The sequence below is a fragment of the Geotrypetes seraphini genome, chromosome 11, assembly GCF_902459505.1.
Source record: "Geotrypetes seraphini chromosome 11, aGeoSer1.1, whole genome shotgun sequence".
Classification (NCBI taxonomy): domain Eukaryota; kingdom Metazoa; phylum Chordata; class Amphibia; order Gymnophiona; family Dermophiidae; genus Geotrypetes; species Geotrypetes seraphini.
This window is the reverse complement of record NC_047094.1, coordinates 28,342,134-28,361,810: the sequence shown is the minus strand read 5'-3', so window position 1 is coordinate 28,361,810 and position 19,677 is coordinate 28,342,134. Positions and strand designations below refer to the sequence as shown.

General features: G+C 39.9%; 1 protein-coding gene across 4 annotated transcripts in view; it reads left to right on the top strand.

Annotated features, from left to right (window-relative positions):
• Positions 1 to 19,677, top strand: part of VPS35L (VPS35 endosomal protein sorting factor like) — a 153,196-nt gene that overhangs the window by 53,477 nt on the left and 80,042 nt on the right. For all 4 annotated transcript variants that reach the window (XM_033962939.1, XM_033962941.1, XM_033962940.1 and 1 more), the window contains exons 10-13: positions 1,737 to 1,833; positions 11,877 to 11,924; positions 16,265 to 16,358; positions 17,565 to 17,642. In XM_033962939.1, coding sequence (XP_033818830.1) covers positions 1,737 to 1,833; positions 11,877 to 11,924; positions 16,265 to 16,358; positions 17,565 to 17,642 — 317 coding nt within the window. The remainder of the gene's footprint in view (positions 1 to 1,736; positions 1,834 to 11,876; positions 11,925 to 16,264; positions 16,359 to 17,564; positions 17,643 to 19,677) is intronic.

Below are 19,677 nucleotides of genomic sequence, written 5' to 3'. Positions count from 1 at the left end.
AGCAAATGAAAGCTTTTGTCATTGCTTATAATCTAATTAAAGGGTGGGTTGGCTCGATGTGGAAAAGAGTGAGATCATTTTCCATCCTGTATGCAATTACAGGATAAAATTTTGGTATCTGATTTTTAAATCAGGTTGAGAATTGTTAAAGTGACCAAACCCTTCATGAAAATATATTTACTTAAAGGATCAGACCACCACAACCACTAGCTTAAAAATATAGGGGGTTGATATTCAAAGCAATTTAACTGGTCAGAAATGGCTCCTGGCCAGTTAAATCGCTTGTTTGGGGCTAACTGCTATTTTTCAGCCTCAGTTTATAATGTTGTTGAAAATGTCTGGTTTAATGTCTAACATGAAACCAGTTAAGTGGCAATATTCAACATTTAACCAGCCAAGGTAACTGCATAAATAGGACCACAGAAAACTCAGTCTTATCTTTTACACACTTCATCATAACCGGTTAAGTGTTGAATATTGCACTTAACCGACTGTGTTTTTGCTGGCTCCGTATACTCGGATACTCAATGCTGGAGCCCAGACATGATCCGATATTGAATTTCCAGATATAACGCTACCAGCAGTCAGCAAAATGCTGATCGTCACTGGCTGAATATCGGGCCCATTTTAGTCCAGAGTTGTGTGTGCCGAGATGGGGACATAAAAGTTATGTCATTTAAGGATGACCTTCAACTTAGTGTGAGAGACGGTCGAAGGTGGAATTGCTCCTTGTGGGTTTATAGAGATCTATGACCTTGAAAGAAGAGAAAATTGAGAGAGGTCAGCAACTGCTCAAAATCTTATGTTAAGAATCTATAACTCTGGTTTGTTTTCCGGGTGCTGGGCACCTTGCTACCCTCTGATTCAGCGATGCCTGCTGGAGATATGAAATTGATGTTTTGCTGCACTGAGCACCACTGGGAAAGAGCTAGCCCTGGGGTAGGGAACTCCAGTCCTTGAGAGCCGTATTCCAGTCGGGTTTTCAGGATTTCCCCAATGAATATGCATTGAAAGCAGTGCATGTACATAGATCTCATGCATATTCATCTTCCCTATCCCTGAGCTAGCCATTAGATTAGTTTTGGAAGGATAAATTCCAGTTTTTCTTAAGTATTTAAATACTTTAAAATATATTTACCTGAACAAATTCATGTAAACCGTTCTGAGCTCCCCTGGCAGAACTGTATAGAAAATTGAATAAATAAAAAAAATAAAATAACACTGGGTATTACTAAATGGCACTAGAGGTTTTTAACGCGGGCCGGCATTGGAGCATTCACTTTGCTGACCTGTGCTCAACCCTCTAGCGCCATTTGGGGCTCCTTTTATGAAGCCGCGCTAGAGTTTTTAGCGCATGTACATTTTTAGCGCGTGCTAACCCCCGCGCAAGCCAAAAAAACTACCGCCTGCTCAAGAGGACGGGTAGCGGCTAGCATGGCCGGCAAATTAGTGCGCACTATTACATGTGTTAAACCGCTATCGCGGCTTCGTAAAAGGAGCCCTTAGTTAAAGGACTCCTAAATTTGTTACCTTTTAGGGATCCTTTTACTAAGTTGCGCTAAATGCTAACGCATGCTAACACATCCGTTATATCCTGTGGACGCGTTGCCACACATCAGCATTTAGCGCGCTAAGATGCACTAGCGCGCCTTAGTAAGAGGACCCCTTAATTTTTTAGCGTCGTGTAAAGGTGAATTGATCATTACTGGACTGATTTTTATTTTCCCTGTTAACAGATAATTTTAATCCAGACGATGCAAATGACACTGCTAAAGAAACCTGCCTTAACTGGTTCTTCAAGATAGCGTCGATCAGGGAACTGATTCCCAGATTGTATCTTTTCATCTGTGCTGCTTCTCGAGCTTTAGCTTGTCCACATGTTTACCGAGCTGATGCATTGAAAGGGGTGGGGCGGAGGAGGAACTGAGCTTTTATAATATTTTATTTCATTGTACAGTAAAACCTTGGATTGCAAGTAACTTGGTTTGCAAGTGTTTTGCAAGACAAAATATTTTATTAAATTTTAACTTGATATACAAGCAAGGTCTTGCAATACAAGTTCACAACTGAGCCGATTGGTTCTTCTCCCTCTGACACTGCGGGAGTATAGTGACTGTTCTATATGAGCGAGGTCTTGCAATACAAGTACGTATAGTATTTTGTATTAAAGTTTTTGGGTTGTGGAACAAATCGTCTGAGTTTCCATTATTTCCTTTGGTGAAATTCGCTTTGATATACAAGTGCTTTGGATTACAAGCATGCTTCTGGAACTAATTATGCTCACAAACCAAGGTTTTACTGTATTTTTCTACTTGGGTCACTGTTTGGTGGATAAAATATTGATTGATTAGGAATTATTTACCATCTTTTTTGAGAGGATTCACTCAAGGCGGTGTACAGCAAGAGTAAATCAAACATAGGCAAAAAGCAATTACAGCTGTAAAAATAAAAATACAAGGTATGGCATAATATGCTACTTTGCAATGTTAATACACAATAAAACATTTTAATAGACAGCATAGGGTGTAAGCTATGTAGATAGAGTAACAGGAGTTAGAAAATAGAACTAATTTAAAGAAAGTCACACATGAAGTCAGAAAGGTGCTTGGATATTATAAGCTCTACTGAGCAGGGACTTTCTATAGAATGTTTTAATGTACTGTGTTGCGTATGTCTAGCAACGCTATAGAAATGATTAGTAGAAGTAGCAGCTAGGGTAGGAGTTGATAAGCAAGTCCCGCTATAGCAGGGGTGCCTAAAAGGTCGATCGAGTTGCCTTCGCTTTCTACTTCCTGACTCAGTAGTGCCAAGCCAACCAACTTTCCCCACCCGACGTCGGGGGTGGACAGGAAGAAGGGAAAGAAAGGGGGCATAGAGAGAGAAAGACAGACAGAAAGAAAGAGGGGCATGGAGACAGACAGACAGAAAGAAAGAGAGAGGAAGAAAAAGTTGGCGGAGGGAATGAGGTCTGGAAGCATACAGCAGGCTGAAAGAAGGGAAGAAATATTGGATGCACAGTCAGAAGAATAAAGTGCAATCAGAGACTCATGAAATCACCAGACAACAAAGGTAGGAAAAATGATTTTATTTTCAATTTAGTGATCAAAATGTGTCCTGTCTATCTGCTGTCTATATTTTGCACTATGGCCCCCTTTTACTAAACTGCAATAGCGTTTTTTAGTGCAGGGAGCCTATGAGCATTGAGAGCAGCGCAAGGCATTCAGCGCAGCTCCCTGCGCTAAAAACCGCTATCGTGGTTTAGTAAAAAGGGAGGTGATATATTTGTCTATTTTTGTTTAGTTGTTCCTGAGGTGACATTGCATAAAGTCATCTGCCTTGACTTCTTTGAAAACCTGCAGAATATAAATGATGATTAACATTTTCTCTGCATACAGTGTGCTTTGTGTTTTTTAAAATTTTATTGTTGATATATCATTTTGTCTTGGTCATTTTAAAAGTAGCTCGCAAGTCCAAAAAGTGTGGGCACCCCTGAGCTACAGTATGTGCAACTGGTGTCACTTCCTGTGTGCGAAACTAGCAAGTTAGTTACTTCTTCCATTAAAGGCCTGGTTGAAGAGCCAAGCTTTCACCTGCTTCCTGAAGTAGAGATAGTTTTGTGTAGGGTTACCAGATTTTATTTGCTTAAAATACGGACTTATAGGCCCGGCCGGTTGCACCTCATTATGCCAATGCCATGCACCAGCCACGCCTCCCAGCCCCACCCCCTCAGCCGATTCTTGTCAGTCGAGAGGGCATCCATGCATGTGTGGGTGCCCCTTCCCGACACGATCTGAAGAGGAAGCTTTTCAAAACCAGGACAAAGTGCCGGGCTTTGAAAAGCTGTCTGGATACCCAGACATGTCCTCAAAAAAGAGGCTATGTCCGGGTAAATCCAGACGTCAGAAAAACCTAGTCTTGTGTCACTCTTTGTGTATATGACTAGCAAGTTAGTTACTTCTTCCATTAAAAGCCTGGTTGAAGAGCCAAGCTTCCGCCTGCTTCCTGAAGTAGAGATAGTCTTGTGTTAAGCAAAGTCGCTCAGGATGTACATTCCAGATATGCGGGCTATTCCAGAAAAGGCTCGCTAGAAGGAATCACATTGCATGTTGTCTTTTGGAAAGAGTGTGGTTAGGGATACTCTTTTTTTTTTTTTAAATATCTTTATTCGTTTTTACATTATGCAAACAAGTGTACAATAATTAATTCAAGTCATACTATACATTCTTCACTTGAAACTCTACATTCATTTTATACCATAAACTATCTCCCCCCCTCCCTTTCCATATATTACCCCTTATAATGTCATAAAACCCACCCATCCCTCCTCCCCCCTACATATATTTAATGGGGATAAATATAATTATTTATTTATTATAATACTCAATTAATGGTCTCCACACCTCTTTAAATTTCTTATAATAACCTCTCTTGATTGCCAATGTTTTTTCCATTTCATACACCTGACAAACCGAACTCCACCAGAAACAATAATTCAATCCTCTATAGTCTTTCCAGTTATGTGTTATATGTTGGATGGCAACTCCTGTTAAAATCATTAACAGTTTGTTATTATTCGATGAAATTTGACTTTTGGCCCTCATAGACATTCCAAACAAAACTGTGTCATATGATAGGGCCACAGGATTCTCTAACATACAATTTATTTGACCCCAGATCAATTTCCAAAAATTATTAATAAAAGGACAATAAAATAATAAATGATCTAGAGTTCCAGCCTCAAGATGACAATGCCAACATCTATTAGACTTAGAGCAATCCAATTTTTGTAAGCGAACAGGGGTCCAGAGTGCTCTATGCAACAGGAAAAACCATGTTTGCCTCATAGACGCAGACATTGTACATCTTATCCTCCAAGACCAAATACGTGGCCATTGAGATGCATTAATTTGATGCTTAATCTCAATGCTCCAAATATCTCTAAGTACAGTCCTTGGTTTTTTATTTAAATATCCAGATAATGTTTTATACCACTGTGCGGCCTGGTGACCCATAAAATCTGCCTGGAAGCATAAGAATTCTAGAGTAAAATGAGTATTTAAAGACTTCCATTCAGGGAACCCTGCCTGAATAGCCTGCTTCAATTGCAACCACTTATAACTTTGTTTTTTATTAAGTCCAAATTTATGTTGCAATTGTGAAAACTCCAGCAGCTTACCATCATTAATAACATCATCTAAAGTACGTATTCCTGCTTCAATCCAATCCTTCCAGACAATCATAAAACCGCCTATTTGTATCTTGGAGTTCAGCCATATATTTTGACAAGTAGATTTTTGAATAGTAATAGGAGTTAAGTTGTTTACATACTTTAATGTTGTCCATGTGTCCATTAATATCCTATTGGTTTTCCTTATTCTAGGCATTTTAATGCTAAGCAGATGACGAAGCCTGATAGGAGACATGAGCTGCCACTCCAACCATAACCAATCTGGAAGCTTCTCCATGAGTTCTGGGAGGACCCAATACATACCTTGGCGCAATATATAGGATTGATGAAACCTATAAAAATTTGGAAAATTTACCCCTCCCTCCTCAATTGGTTTTTGTAAAGTCACTAGAGCAATTCTTACAGCTTTACCCAGCCAAATAAATTTACTAAGAATATTATTTAACTTTTTGTAAAAAGACCCCTGAAAAAAAACTGGTATCATTCCCATTTGATAACAAACCACAGGCAATATCATCATTTTGACAGTTTGAACTCTTCCCCACCAAGATAATTGTAAAGGATTCCATTGCTCACATAACTCTGTTACTTTTTGCAATAAACTTTTTTCATTCATTATAATTGTCTCATCAAGCGTGTTTTTTATCCATATACCTAAGTATTTTATTCCTTCTTCTTTCCAAATAAAAGGTAATGAGTCAAATAATCCTTTTGTGCAATGCACATTTAAAGGAAGAACTTCTGATTTAGTCCAATTTATTTTATATCCTGAAAACTTTCCAAATCTTTCAATCAAAACCAATAAATTTGGAATGGTTGTTTCCGGATTCCTCAAATGAAGTAATATATCATCCGCATATGCAGAAACTTTATATTCTTTATCTTTATGCGGTATACCCTGTATCTCCTCCTCTTGTTGAATAGCTAATAATAAGGGTTCAAGCACTATATCAAAAAGTAAAGGAGACAAAGGACATCCCTGTCTAACTCCCCTTTGCAATTTAAAACAATCAGAAAAATTATTATTGATATATAATCTAGCAACAGGAGAGCTATACAGAGTTTTAATCATTTGTATAAATCCCGAACCAATACCAAACCACTCCATGGCCTGATACATAAATGTCCATTCCACACGATCAAAAGCTTTCTCTGCATCTAGAGACACAGAAAAAGCCGGATCTCCAATTTCTTTTGTTAAATATAACATTTGCAATGCCAATCTGGTGTTATTAGAAGAGTGTCTCTGAGCAACAAACCCTGTTTGATGCATACCAACTATGTGAGGAAGAGCTTTTGCCAAACGTGTAGCCAAAAGTTTGGCTAATAATTTACCATCTACATTTATCAATGAAATAGGCCTGTAATTTGAAACCAACATGGGATCTTTATTTGGCTTCGGCAAAACAATAGTTAATGATTCTGCCATAGTGCCTGATATACAACCTTTCTTTAGTTGATTCTGATATAAATTTAATAAATGAGGTAAAAGAGTATTTTGAAATGCTTTATAAAACTCTACCGTAAAACCATCACCACCTGGAGCGGTCCCTACTCTAAGAGATTTCAATGCTGTTTGTAATTCTTGTAAAGATATTGGATTTTCCAAACTTCTCTTTATATGATCAGGAATCTTCGGACCTTCAATATTATTTAAAAACATTATACCATCTTTTTCTTTATTTAAATAAGACTCAGAAGAATACAGGTTTTTATAATAATTTAAAAACTGTTTTAAAATAGGACCAATCTGAAAATGAGTTTCACCTTTTTCATCTTTTATTGCATTCAATTTCATCTTTCTTTTTTTCACTTTAAGATAATTAGCCAATAATCTTCCCGCCTTATTTGAACTACCATAATACAAAGCTTGCTGACACATAATATTTTTTTTAGCCAAATTAGAAGAAATCTCATTATATTTATATTTTGCTTTTAATAAAGTTTGCAACGTAGAATTCTCCCACTTATTAATCAATTTTAATTCTAAATCTTTTATTTCGTGTTCCAGTTCCGTAAATTGCTTATTTAATTGTTTTTTAGAATAAGCTGAAAATGATATAATTTGCCCTCTCATCGTTGCTTTAAAAGCATCCCATATTATTTCTGTAGATATTTCCTCTGTAATATTATTTTGAAAATATTCATCCATTTTTAATTGAAATTCTTCACAAAATTTTGGATATGCAAGCAATGCATTATTAAATCTCCATACAGGCCTACCATTATCCGGGTCATTAAAATTTAAAGAAATCCACACTCCTCCATGATCTGATAAAATTATTGGTTCTATAGAGGCTTGTGTAACATCTTGTATTAGCCCATCAGAAACAAGAATATAATCAATTCTAGAAAAAGATTTATGAACATGTGAATAAAACGAAAAATCTCGATCATTAAAATGAAGAATTCTCCATATATCTTTTAAATTGCAAGAATTTATAAAATTATCCAACCCTAAAGATTTTAAAATTTTACTAGGTTTTTTATCCAATAAAGGGTCCACAACAGCATTAAAATCTCCTGCTACTATCAAATTATTAGCAGCCAGTGGTAAAATTATTGGTTGTAGAGTTTTAAAATATTCAATTTGATTCGAATTAGGTACGTACACATTAAATAGCGCCATAGTATTATTGCCCATACTCATGTTCACATGCACCCATCTTCCTAATTTATCTGCTTTCACCATATTAAATCCTGCTGAACATTTTTTATTTATTAAAATTGCTACCCCAGCTTTTTTCCCCACCGCCGGTGCAAAAAAGCAATCTCTCACCCAATTACCAATTAGCTTTTTTGATTCATCTCCATTAAGGTGAGTCTCCTGTATGAAATAGACATCCGCATTTTGTTTTTTTAAATATAGCAATACTTTTTTCCTTTTTATCGGGTGGTTGAGACCATTAACATTTATTGAAAAAATTTTTAAAGTCATTATATCAAATCAAAACAATAATCAATAATATTCTTCACATCAATATTATAACCTCTTTTCCCCTTTTTAAAATTATTATTAGAACCCATCCCCTCCCCTATACCCCTTCCCATATTCTTAATCCCCTCCCCCTCCCATCCCTCCCTTAAATTACTTGCCAACTTTGAAACGCACACCTTGACTAGGCAATAGATAAACTCCCCACAAGCTATATTTATAATTTTAAAACCATTAGCCAGATCATTATCATATTAAAATGAATATAATTTTATCACACAAGACTTCTTTATCAAGGATTACCTCTTTTTTTTTTTTTTTCCTTTCCTTTCCCCCATCTCTCATGAACCCTCCCTTCTCTACTCACTCATTTCCATTAAGATATTATTGAAATACATAAATAATCACACCAAATTTTAAAATTACATTCATCCAAACCACATCCATCTTTCATGTCAGATTACATCACATTCCCTCAAGTTAAATATCACTTTTAAATATTATTAAATATATAATGGAAATCTTTTTTCCTAACTTTTCCTATTCAAAAAGTCAATAAATTCCCCAAAACAACAATTTTTATCCCTTTAACATAACCCTCCTAACATTCCATACCCATTTCCACACTAGCATATTTGCTACCCTTTTAATTTCCACTCCATTTACAACATTCTCTTATATCATATGCTTTATATTATAACATCCAAACTTTCCTACATCCTTCGCTTTTACCAAAACTTCTAATTAATTTTTTTTTTTTTTTTTTTAATCTCCTCGTATATCCACCATTATTTATATTAAGTTCAGACCAATTTTTATCCCAAACAACAATATTATGACTCTTGTTGCATTAATAGATTTGCAATTTTAAAACTATAGTCCATACATAACAACAAATTTCCTTTTCTTGTAATAAGATGCTATATGTCTCATAAAGTCTCATTTCAAATCTCCTCTTGCTTGCAGATCCATATCAAATTCTATCCTCTCACACTACTGTTTATACATTCTCAGTCTCATCTTTTGATCCACCTTAAATCTCCTTTCCAATTGTTTTGCATAAAGATTTACAATGACCACAATTTCAAACTTGTGGTGCCAATCATAGATCCTTCACATTCTACATATACAAACCCTGTTCCTTTTTTTTTTTTTTTTTTTTTTGACCATCGTAGCTCTGTCATTTTTATTTTAAGGTCAGGCCAACTATATACCAGAACCATCTTCAAAAAATCCTCTGCTGCATTTAGAGAATTCCATATATCACAGCTGACTTCCCCTTTTATGCAAATGAAAATTGTAAGGCTTACAAAGTCACAGTCTAACTCTCATCTTGCTTGCAGATCCATTCTATTTAATGTCCTCTTGCTTGTAGTTTATATCTTCTCAATACTATTTAGAACTTATTTCCTTCAATCTGTTTTGCACAATCCTCTATCGTTTCTCAGTCTGTCTGTCCAAACAGCAAGTTAGTACAATCCATCTTATTAACCTCTGTCCTTTAAAAGGTCTGTAATATTGCATCTCTTATGCTCTTGCAGGCTACATTCCATTTGCCTCATGACAAGATAGAATGTGGAATGTATTTGAAATCCAACTGCAGCCATGCCTTCAGAATCCTATTAACTCTTTTTTTTTCCTTTAACATAGAAATTTCCAAACAAAAATAAACATTTCAACCAAGAACACAAATACTTCCATCCAAGTCTCTATTAAGTAGCCATTGGTGATTCACACTGCTCCAAAAACTCCTTAAGTTTATCTGCAGTATCAAAATTCAAAGTTTTATTTTTATAAGTGACCCGCATAGTTGCCGGGTATATGAGCCCATATCTAGCTCCCAGACTTCTCAGCTGTGGTCTCAGGTCTAATAGCTGCTTTCTCTTTTGTGCCGTTGCTCTGGCAAAGTCAGGCACTATGTAAATCTTTGAATCCTGACACTTTAAGTTTTTATTATCTTTAGCTAATTTAATTATTTCAGCTACCTGTTGATATCTAAGTAGCTTAAAGATCAGTGGACGTGGTCCTTTTTGGCTGTTTGATAATCTCGTTGGGACCCTGTGTGCACGTTCTATTTCCAATGGAAACTTGTTTTGCATCAGGAGCACCTTGGGCAAAAAATTAATCAAAAATCCAATCGGATCCGACTTTTCAATTCCCTCCGGGACCCCAAGCACCCTTAAATTGCTCCTTCGTTCCCTATTGGACAAATCTTCCAGCTCCCTTTTCAGTGCTTCAATTTCCTTACTGTGTTCCATGTGCTTTATACTTTCCTCCTCACACTTTTCCACTCTTTTCTCAATTTGATCCACTTTCAATTCCATTGCTTGCAGTTTATTTGATAAACATACCACCTCTTCTTTTACTTCTTTTATATTTTTAGCGCATTCCAATACTATTTCCTTTACCGCCTGTATTTCCTTCATTATGTCTTTATTTTCTACATCCTCCGGCGGCAACGGAACTGACATCGGTGAAGCCGTATCAAGTTTCGATCGCTTCCCGCTTCCTGAGCTGCTCCCCGCCGCCAAATTTTTGTTTTGCTTTCCCGAAGCCATTATCCACCTCTACCTCACTTTTCAGAGTGAAATTTGAATTTTTTCTGGCTATGATCTCTGTCAAATAGCTTGTCTTCACAGAGCAACTCCACTACCCAGCCATTTAGTTCCGCTCCAAAGCCACGCCCTGGTTAGGGATACTCTTGGGAGGACCTTAGTGACATTGGAGGTGTATAGAGAGAGATCCTGTGCGTCATGTCCTCCGACCCATTTACTTTGAAGACCAAAAGTAAACTGTCCTTTCTCATTAATAGAGGGATGTCACAGCTGCCTATAGTGCCATAAGTGCATATGAATTTTCTTAAATGTTCTGGGCTTCACAAGTAAAGCACAATAGAAGTTGCATAAAAGCATTGATTCTGTCTTTGGCAGTATTTCAACCCCCCTCTAAACATAAGAATTGCCGCTGCTGGGTCAGACCAGTGGTCCCTCGTGCCCAGCAGTCCGCTCACGTGGCAGCCCCCCAGGTCAAAGACCAGTGCTCTAAAATGAGTCCAGCCTCGTCTGCGTACGTCCCAGTTTAACAGGAACTTGTCCAGCTTAGTTTTGAAACCCCGGAGGATGTTTTCCCCTACAACAGACTCAGGAAGAGCGTTCCAGCTCTCCACCACTCTCCGGGTGAAGAAGAACTTCCGTACGTTTGTACAGAATCTGTCCCCTTTCAACTTTAGAGAGTGCCTTCTCGTTCTCCCTTCCCTTCATTATCTTGAATGTTTCGATCATGTCCCCTCTGTCTCCTCTTTTCAAGGGAGAAATGGCCCAGTTTCTCCAATCTCTCACTGTATGGCAACTCCTCCAGCCCCTTAACCATTTTAGTCGCTCAATCAAGGTCCTTTCATTCTGTGTGTCCTACCTTTTGCCTATTTTAGCTAAGTTGTTCTGAAACAGGGTTTATGTTTTTCAATTTAATTTGGTAATATCGAAAGTTGACTTCACTGTAATGTGCAAACACAGATACACTTAAAGCCTAGAAGTGGTGTTTGTCATGTTGCTGGATTGAGGGGAGAGTGAAAGCTTCTCCACTGCACTATTTTATTCTGAGAATCAGTGCCAAAAGTTGTTCGTTCCAGCAGAGCAGCGCTAGACATGATCATTTAAGGAAAAGAATAATGATTTCATGCTACTTTTTGCTCTTTATGCCACCTGTGTTATTGCTCTTTGTGTGACGGCTCCTTAACCATTTTATATGTTATAGCTATGTGGAAGCTGCAATCCTGAAATGCAACAGATTCCTGTCCAAAACGTAAGACAATGTAGCATACTTAGAGGAGGCACACAGTATGAAGTGTGATTTCCATTTTTCAGTGAAAGGATATTAGGAGTGTGACAGGAGATGACAAAAGAATGAATTAGCACATTAAAAATTTATACGGTCAAGAACATGTGCCCAAGGCCCCGCCCCCAGGAGGGACCTAAGGCTCCCAGGCCTATTCTGATTGGCCCAGGCGCCTTAGGCCCCACCAGTAGGCGGAGCTTTGGGACGGATGGGCCAATCCGGCCTCATTCCATCGTTGGCTGCCTGCCGGACAGGCGGGTTTGGCTCCCGTCTGTCCGGCCAACTACACAAAGGTACGGGCCAGGGGGGTTGCGGGTCGGCTGGGGGGGCGGTCGGAGGTTCTTGGGGGGGGGCGGTCGTTGGGGGGGGGGGGGTTTGCGTCGAGGGCAGGAGGGCCTGGGATCCCTCCTGCCCGTAATGTAGTGCGGGGTGGGGGTAGGGGGTCGCCGTGGCCAGGAGGGTTTGGGCTCCCTCCTGGCCCGAACAACTAGCAGGAGGGGGGTCGCCAGGGACAGGAGGACTTGGGTTCCCTCCTGGCCCTTATATTGTCGGGGAGTTGGGGAGTCGGCGGGGCAAGAGGGCTTGGGCTCCCTTTTGCCCCGATCATGTCGGGGAGTCGGGGGGGCAAGAGGGTTTGAGCTCCCTCTTGCCCCGATCGTATCGGGGGTGCCGCGGTTGGCTGGGGCAAGAGGGCTTGAGCTCCCTCTTGCCCCAATCGTGTCGGGGAGTTGGGACCGCCAAGAGGAAGCAGCAGGACACTGGTAGGAGCTTCTACATGATGGGGGGGGGGGTTGGGAAGCTGCGGGGGTGCGAGCGTTCCTTCAGGGTGGGGGTGCGGGTGCAGGTGGGAGTGCGTGCGAGCGGTCCTTCGGGGTGGGGGTGCGGGTGCGTGCGAGCGGTCCTTCGGGGTGGGGGTGCGAGCGGTCCTCCGGGGGGGGGGTGAATTGGACGTTGGGGGGGCATCAGGCTTTCAGGGTGGGGACAGGACTTCAAGGGGGAGAGGAGAGTCGGGGTGGGCGAAAGGAGAGTCGGGGTGGCCAGAGGAGAGTCGGGGCGGGCGAAAGGAGAGTCGGGCGGCGACGGGAGAGTCGAGCAGCACGCGCGGTATACGGGTGTGCGCGGTATATAAAAATTTCTGTACAGAAATTTGTGTTTTTCGCGCGCTATACCCATGTGCGTGCTTTACACGGGTACGCGTTATCTATGTGAAAATACGGTACATGTTTGAAGAAATATTTTCTCTGGTTTGTTTTAAATCTACTACTTAGCAACTTCATCACATGCCCCCTAGTCCTAGTATTTTTGGAAAGAGTGAACAAGCGATTCACATCTGCCCTTTCCACTCATTATTTTATAAACTTCTATCATATTACCCCATCAAAGCTGGTCAAAACAATTTTGCTGGCTGCTGACCAGTTAAATCTCTTGGTTGGTGCTAGCTGCTAAAATTCAGTCAGCACCAAATTCAAAGCCGGCTATTTTGGGGGCATTTCAGGAGCAGAGTCAGCACTTGGCCGCTTAAGGTATTCAGTCCTTAAGTGACCGGGATTATCGCATATATGTCTGTCCTGTTTTTATGTGTAACCTATGGCTGCTTAAATGATGAATAATGACTTGAGTGGCTATGTGTTAGCTGGCTTAAAAACAACCAGGATAGTCAAAGCCGAATCCCGTACAGGTCCTGGCTTTGAATATCTGAGAGTAACGCTGTCAGCCAGCTAAACGTTCACCTCCTGATGGCTATATTGATCCTGTAGTGTTTATTAAATATAAGTTCTATGCACTTGTTCTAGCTCTAGGTCAACTTTGGCAATTAACTTTAATATATTAGCTTTCAAGGGCTACATTTCATTCAATAGCCCCTCCTCTTACTAAACCGTGATAGCGGTTATTAGCGCTGAATGCTCCGAGCTGCTTCCAACGATCATAGAGTTCCTATGAGTGTCGGGAGCAGCGTGGAACATTCAGCGTGGCTTCCTGCCCTAATAACTGCTATTGCGGTCCAGTAAAAGGGAGGGCAGGTTTATCATATGCCATATTTCAACTTTTTTTGGATACAATGGTATGAACATAAAGAATTGCCTGCCTACATTTGCATGCCGTTCCCCCTCATTTGCATGCACAGATCGGAATCAGATCAGCACAGAGGTTAGTGAATCAGGTTGGCGTAAAATCAGGTCGCAAACTGATCGGTTTGCTTAGTGAATCTAGCCCTTAAATCTTTCAAAATAATAACTAATCTAATCTAATCTAAACCTTAAGTTTATATACTGATTCATCTCCATGAGTATGGAGCTCGACACGGTTTACAAGAACTTAAATAATAGGTAGAGAAGAAGAAGAAGGTTTACAAGAACTTAAATAATAGGTAGAGAAGAAGAAAAAGGTTTACATGAACTTATGTGTAGAAGGGAGGAGAAAAAGGGGGGGGGGAGGATAGAGTTACAATTTGGTGAAAAGCCAAGTTTTCGGTTGTTTGCGGAATAATTGAAGGGAGCCCAGGTTCCGCAACGGGATGGTGAGGTCGTTCCAAAGACCTGTGATTTTGAAGAGAAGGGATTTTCCCAGTTTGCCTGCATAATGGATGCCGCGTGGAGAGGGGAAGGCTAGTTTATACCTTTGGGCAGTTCTGGAGTTTATATACCGCATGACCGTGAAGTTCTATGCGGTTTACAATGATTAGAAAGATGCTACAAATAGAGTAGAACTTACATAGTTGAAGAATAGTGGCTAGCAGTTTAAGGGAACAGTTGTGATGGGGGGAATTCAGGTGGGAGATTGTGATGGGAGAGATTGTGCAGATTCGCTACCTAGGTATTTCAAGAACAGGTATGTCTTTAGGTGTTTCCTAAATTCACCATAGTTATTTGCATTTATAATTAGTTTTTCCAAGTCTTTGCCCCATAATGCCGCCTGGTAAGAGAGAAGATGTTGATGGTGTCTTTTAAATTTACATCCTCTAACCGGTGGGGAGATGAACTTTGGGTGTGTACCTCTCTTGTGTCTATTGGTTGAGAAGTGGAAGAGGTCAATTATATATTTAGGGGCTAAACCGGATAGTACCTTAAAGCAAAAGCAGCCCAGTACTCGGAATGAATATCATGAGGAAGAAAATCTGAAAGAGTGGGTATTACAACTCTGAAACAAGTATACCTTGCAGCCTTGAAAGGGGACTCAACAACTGACATGTCATGTTTTGCATGGACTGCGGTATCAAGATGGAAGTGACATCGTAAAGAGGGGATAAATCCTTGATACAGTGGTCCATGCAAAACATGAGTTATGTCAGTTGTTGAGTCCCCTTTCCGAATATGATTCATTGGAATTTTTTCTACAATAAGACGTGAAGATAGAGCAAAGCTAAGTGCTTTTTTGATATCTTTATATTAAATAAAGTGATTATAAATGGAGAAATCTTTAAAGATTAGAACTAGGAAAGTAAGTGTGAGGCCAGTGATGATTGGATGTTTAAATCCCTAGTGGCAATGAAATTTGGAGCTGAAGTCTCTGAAAAACTTTGTAAAAATTGAGAAAACTGAGAGTATACTTGAAGGCAATGAATGAATGAAGTAGTAATTTAATAAGCTGCTAAAAATTCTTCTGTCATTGTACCACAGATATAACTATGGGCCTCTTCTTTCAAACTGCGCTAGTAGTTTTTAGCACAGAGAGCTGCGCTGAATGGCCCGCGCTGCTCCCGATGCTCATAGGAACTCTATGAGCGGCGGAAGCAGCACGGGCCATTCAGCGCAGCTCACCACGCTACAAACTGCTAGTGCAGTTTGATAGAAGAGGCCCTAAGTCTTTAGTGGTTGTACAGTGCTCCCCCGCGAATTTGTGATCAGTGGTTTGCGGTCCCGGTCATTCACAGTATTTTCCAACTGCGAATCGCCGACCAGGAGAGGACAGCTGGAGAGGCGGGAGAGGGCAGCCGGAGTGCCGGCGAGTGAAGGAAATCACTCATATTATGCTCCAACTGCCTCTTCCTGTACTAAAGTCGGGCTTTGACACGCAGCTCCTCATTGGTAAGGCCTGACTTTAGTACAGGAAGAGGCGGTCGGAGCATACAGCGAGTGATTTCCTTCACTCGCCGGCGCTCCGGCTGCTCTCTCCTGCCTCTCCCACTGCCCTCTCCATTCTCCCCCATGAAAAACTGTATTTGTGGTTTTTCAAGATTCGCAGGGGTTCCTGCAACAGAACCCCCGCGAATATTGGGGGAGTACGGTATTCTGAAAATCTTTAAAATCCAACAGGGGATGATTCAACTATTTTGCTATTGTCACAAATACATTAATCTGTCTTAACAGGGGTATTTCAGAATGTCTTCCACGGCTTACATCTATGATTCGAGGGATCGGAGACCCTTTGGTTGCAGTCTATGCCAGAGCCTATCTGTGCAGGGTAGGCCTTAATTAAACATAATTGAAATTGTGAATTTTACTATATCCAAATTTGGTGCTAGGAGTGATCCATAATCAATACTCAAATATACTCCACTATTTAAATCAGAGAGCCCACTTTTCAACGGAAGAAAATGCCTCAGGTTTTCTTAAGGTAGGGTATATATGCTCAAACCTCCTCCACCAACATCATCGGCAAAAAATAGTGGAGTATATTTGAGAATTGTGAATTTTATGAATTCTGGGATTTCTGCTGCGGCCCTTGCTGCAGTGGAAGCAGGATTTGATTAGCTGTAGATTTATTTTTTCCACTCTTAGCTCAGTCTTAAACTGTTCTATTTGCCCCTTCCTCCAGCCACCATAAATTAACAGGGTAGGCAGACTTTTTTTCCATTATTAAGAACTGGACACTTAGGCTCACATTCTATAAATGGCGCCTGAAGTTAGGTTCCTAGATCAGCGCATCTAGCCAATTGGTGCTAATTGAAAAGCGCTATTAGAAAGCAATTTAGAAACAATATAAAAAATTAATTGTCTGATTTCTGTCTAACTCGGTAGGTGGCCAATGCGCCTACCAGAAAGTCGTGGTTAGGGGCTGATTTTTGGGTGTGGTTTGACTTAGGCTTGCTCATTTAGACTAAGAAAACGCTGGCATAAATGGGAGTGTGCCCAAAATTTCAACACCTACCAGCGTCTAAGACCTCTTAGGTGCTGCTAGAGACACTGTTCTATAAATGCGTCTAGCGGATGATTGACAATTGTGCTCCTCGGGCCTAGATGTTAGATACTATTTATAGAATCGGGGTCTTACTGCCTAAGAATATACAAATATAATAATCATAGAAACATGATGGTAGATAAAGGCCAAATGGCCCATCCAGTCTGTCCATCTGTAGTACCCATTATCTCTTCCTTTCTCTAAGAGATCCCATGTGCCTATCCCAGGCTCTCTTGAATTCAGACACAGTCTCTGTCTCCACCACCTCTTCCAAGAGACTGTTCCACACACCTACCACCCTTTTCTGTAAAAAAAATATTTCCTTAGGATTACTCCTGAGCCTATCACTTCTTAACTTCATCCTATGCCCCCTCATTCAATATATTTGTGTTTTCCTCGAATCTAGATTTTATTCAGTTTATTGATTTTATTTTTTTTCTTCAGTGTGTTTTTTGAAAATTAATTTTCTTTATGTGGTTTTGGCTCCAGGTTGGGATTGAAGTGGCTCCCCATCTGAAAGAAAATTTAAACAAGAACTTTTTTGACTTCCTTGTGACATTCAAACAGGTGAGCAGCGAAACAATTCATTTTGCTTATGAACTCAAATATGACTCGTGTCCATCAGAAGATATTGGGCTTAGGATGTTACACAGTCCTGTGCTTTATATTCTTAATTTGAAATCTGTTTTGTTCATATGCTTCTAGGATTTAAATCTCTAGATCTTGAGGTTTTTTTTTCCTAGGCCTAGAGATAGCTTGGAATGGGAGAAGGAGGACTTGGCAAGGTTTTGGGCTGAGGTGTTGACAAACCCAGAAGCACAGTATGGTGAGGGATCTGGATTTATGAAGGGACAGAGAGGCACGTTTCTTGCAGAAGTATTTCTCCTTCCTTGAAATTTCCTGCAAACCTATATTGCATTAGTTAGAATTTCTAGCAATCCTGTGTCTCTTTACACTCAATAAACCTGCAAGATCTCCTTACATCATGCTTTCCCCCTTCCTTCATTCACAAAAGAAGCTGGTGACAGACACCAATTATTTTTTTCCTTAGGTGCTGCCTTTTTTTTTTTTTTTTTCTAAGAAAGACAGTTAAAGCAAAGAGAATTAAATGATAGGAAATCGGTAATGCAGAGCAGAACAGCTTGTGTATAACTTAACCAGCTAGAGAGTTGCCCCCACCCCACTTAATTCTATAAACTTGTGCACACAAGTTATAAAATACTGTCATTTATGTTTGTAACTTCATTGAATAATTAGTTGCTAATTGATGTTAACAACATGTTATCAGTTATATTTGATGTACATTGGTGTTAACATAACGTAACATAACATTTGAATTATAATCTACTTCACCTTTCAGTTGTTTGCAGAGTACAGTGTTTGAGACTGGAAATTACAAAAACATAAAATAATTTAATTACTGGTTATTATTGTATTAACATTGATTATCTGTTCTTAATAAGTAGTGTTGAAAAGAAGAGTTTTAACATTTTGTTTAAATAGGCACAACTGCAGAGAGTTGTGGACTAAAGAGCTACTCGGGAATGTGGATTGCAAGACTCATGGAATTCCCTCTGATGAAAGAAGTTGCTGTGGGATTCCCAGGAGAGTGTAGTCAAAATCTATGACTCCAGAATGAGGCTTGGAATACCCTAAGAGGGAGCAGCTGGAACACCAGACTGAGGCTTGAAACACTTGAGAGGCTATTCGGCCTAGGAGGAAATAGAGGGCTGCGAGTGTAAATAATAGTGTTGACTCTTGTGTGGATGGAAGAGGTTAATTGTGGAGATGGAATGGACCTTGGGTGGAGATGGGTGAATTTCCCGTCCCCATGCCACTCTCTGATATGCATTAAAACACGTCGTCAATTTATCTTCTCCGTCACAGCACCCCAAAAGTTTAATTCCCTCCCCATTTATTTAAGGGAAGAGCGCCTTCTTGACAGATTCAAGAGCAAGTTAAAATGCTTTCTTTTTAAAGATGCATTTGACTGTTAATAAGCTAGATTAGGAGCCTTTATGAATTTTATTTTCTGACTTATTTCAAGTCTTCCACTTTTACTCTCCCTGTTGTTTTTTCCTTATTTGTCTTATTTACTATCAACAATTGTATTTCTTTCCCCGTTTTTTCCCTTTTGTTTGGTGTATTCTGTCTGGTTAGTCAAAATTGATCTGTCCCCCCTGAAATTTGTAATTTTACTTTTTGTGCATCGCTTAGAATTTTAAATAAGCAATTAACCAAATTTTTAATAAACTTGAAACTTCATATGGGAAAGGCATGGGCAGATTGGGGGTGTGCCCAGCACTCACATGTATAAGTTATAGAATACACTTCTCCCTCTGTATCCGCGACTTCGGCATGCGAGATTTTGGTTATTCGCGTTTTTTGTCTTGCTGGCTCCGCCCCCAAATGGCATCATCCATGGAGTGCTGAGAAAGTTCAGTGCGTTTGGTTGGTTGGTTTTTTGCGTGGTTGGGCAAACGGCAGCATTGGAGAAAAGCGTGCAGTGAGAAAATTTTAGCACTTGCTTCAGTGTGGTGCGGCAAATGGCAGTGTTGGAGAAAAACGTGCAGAGAGTTGCGACGCCTGGCTTGTTTTTAAA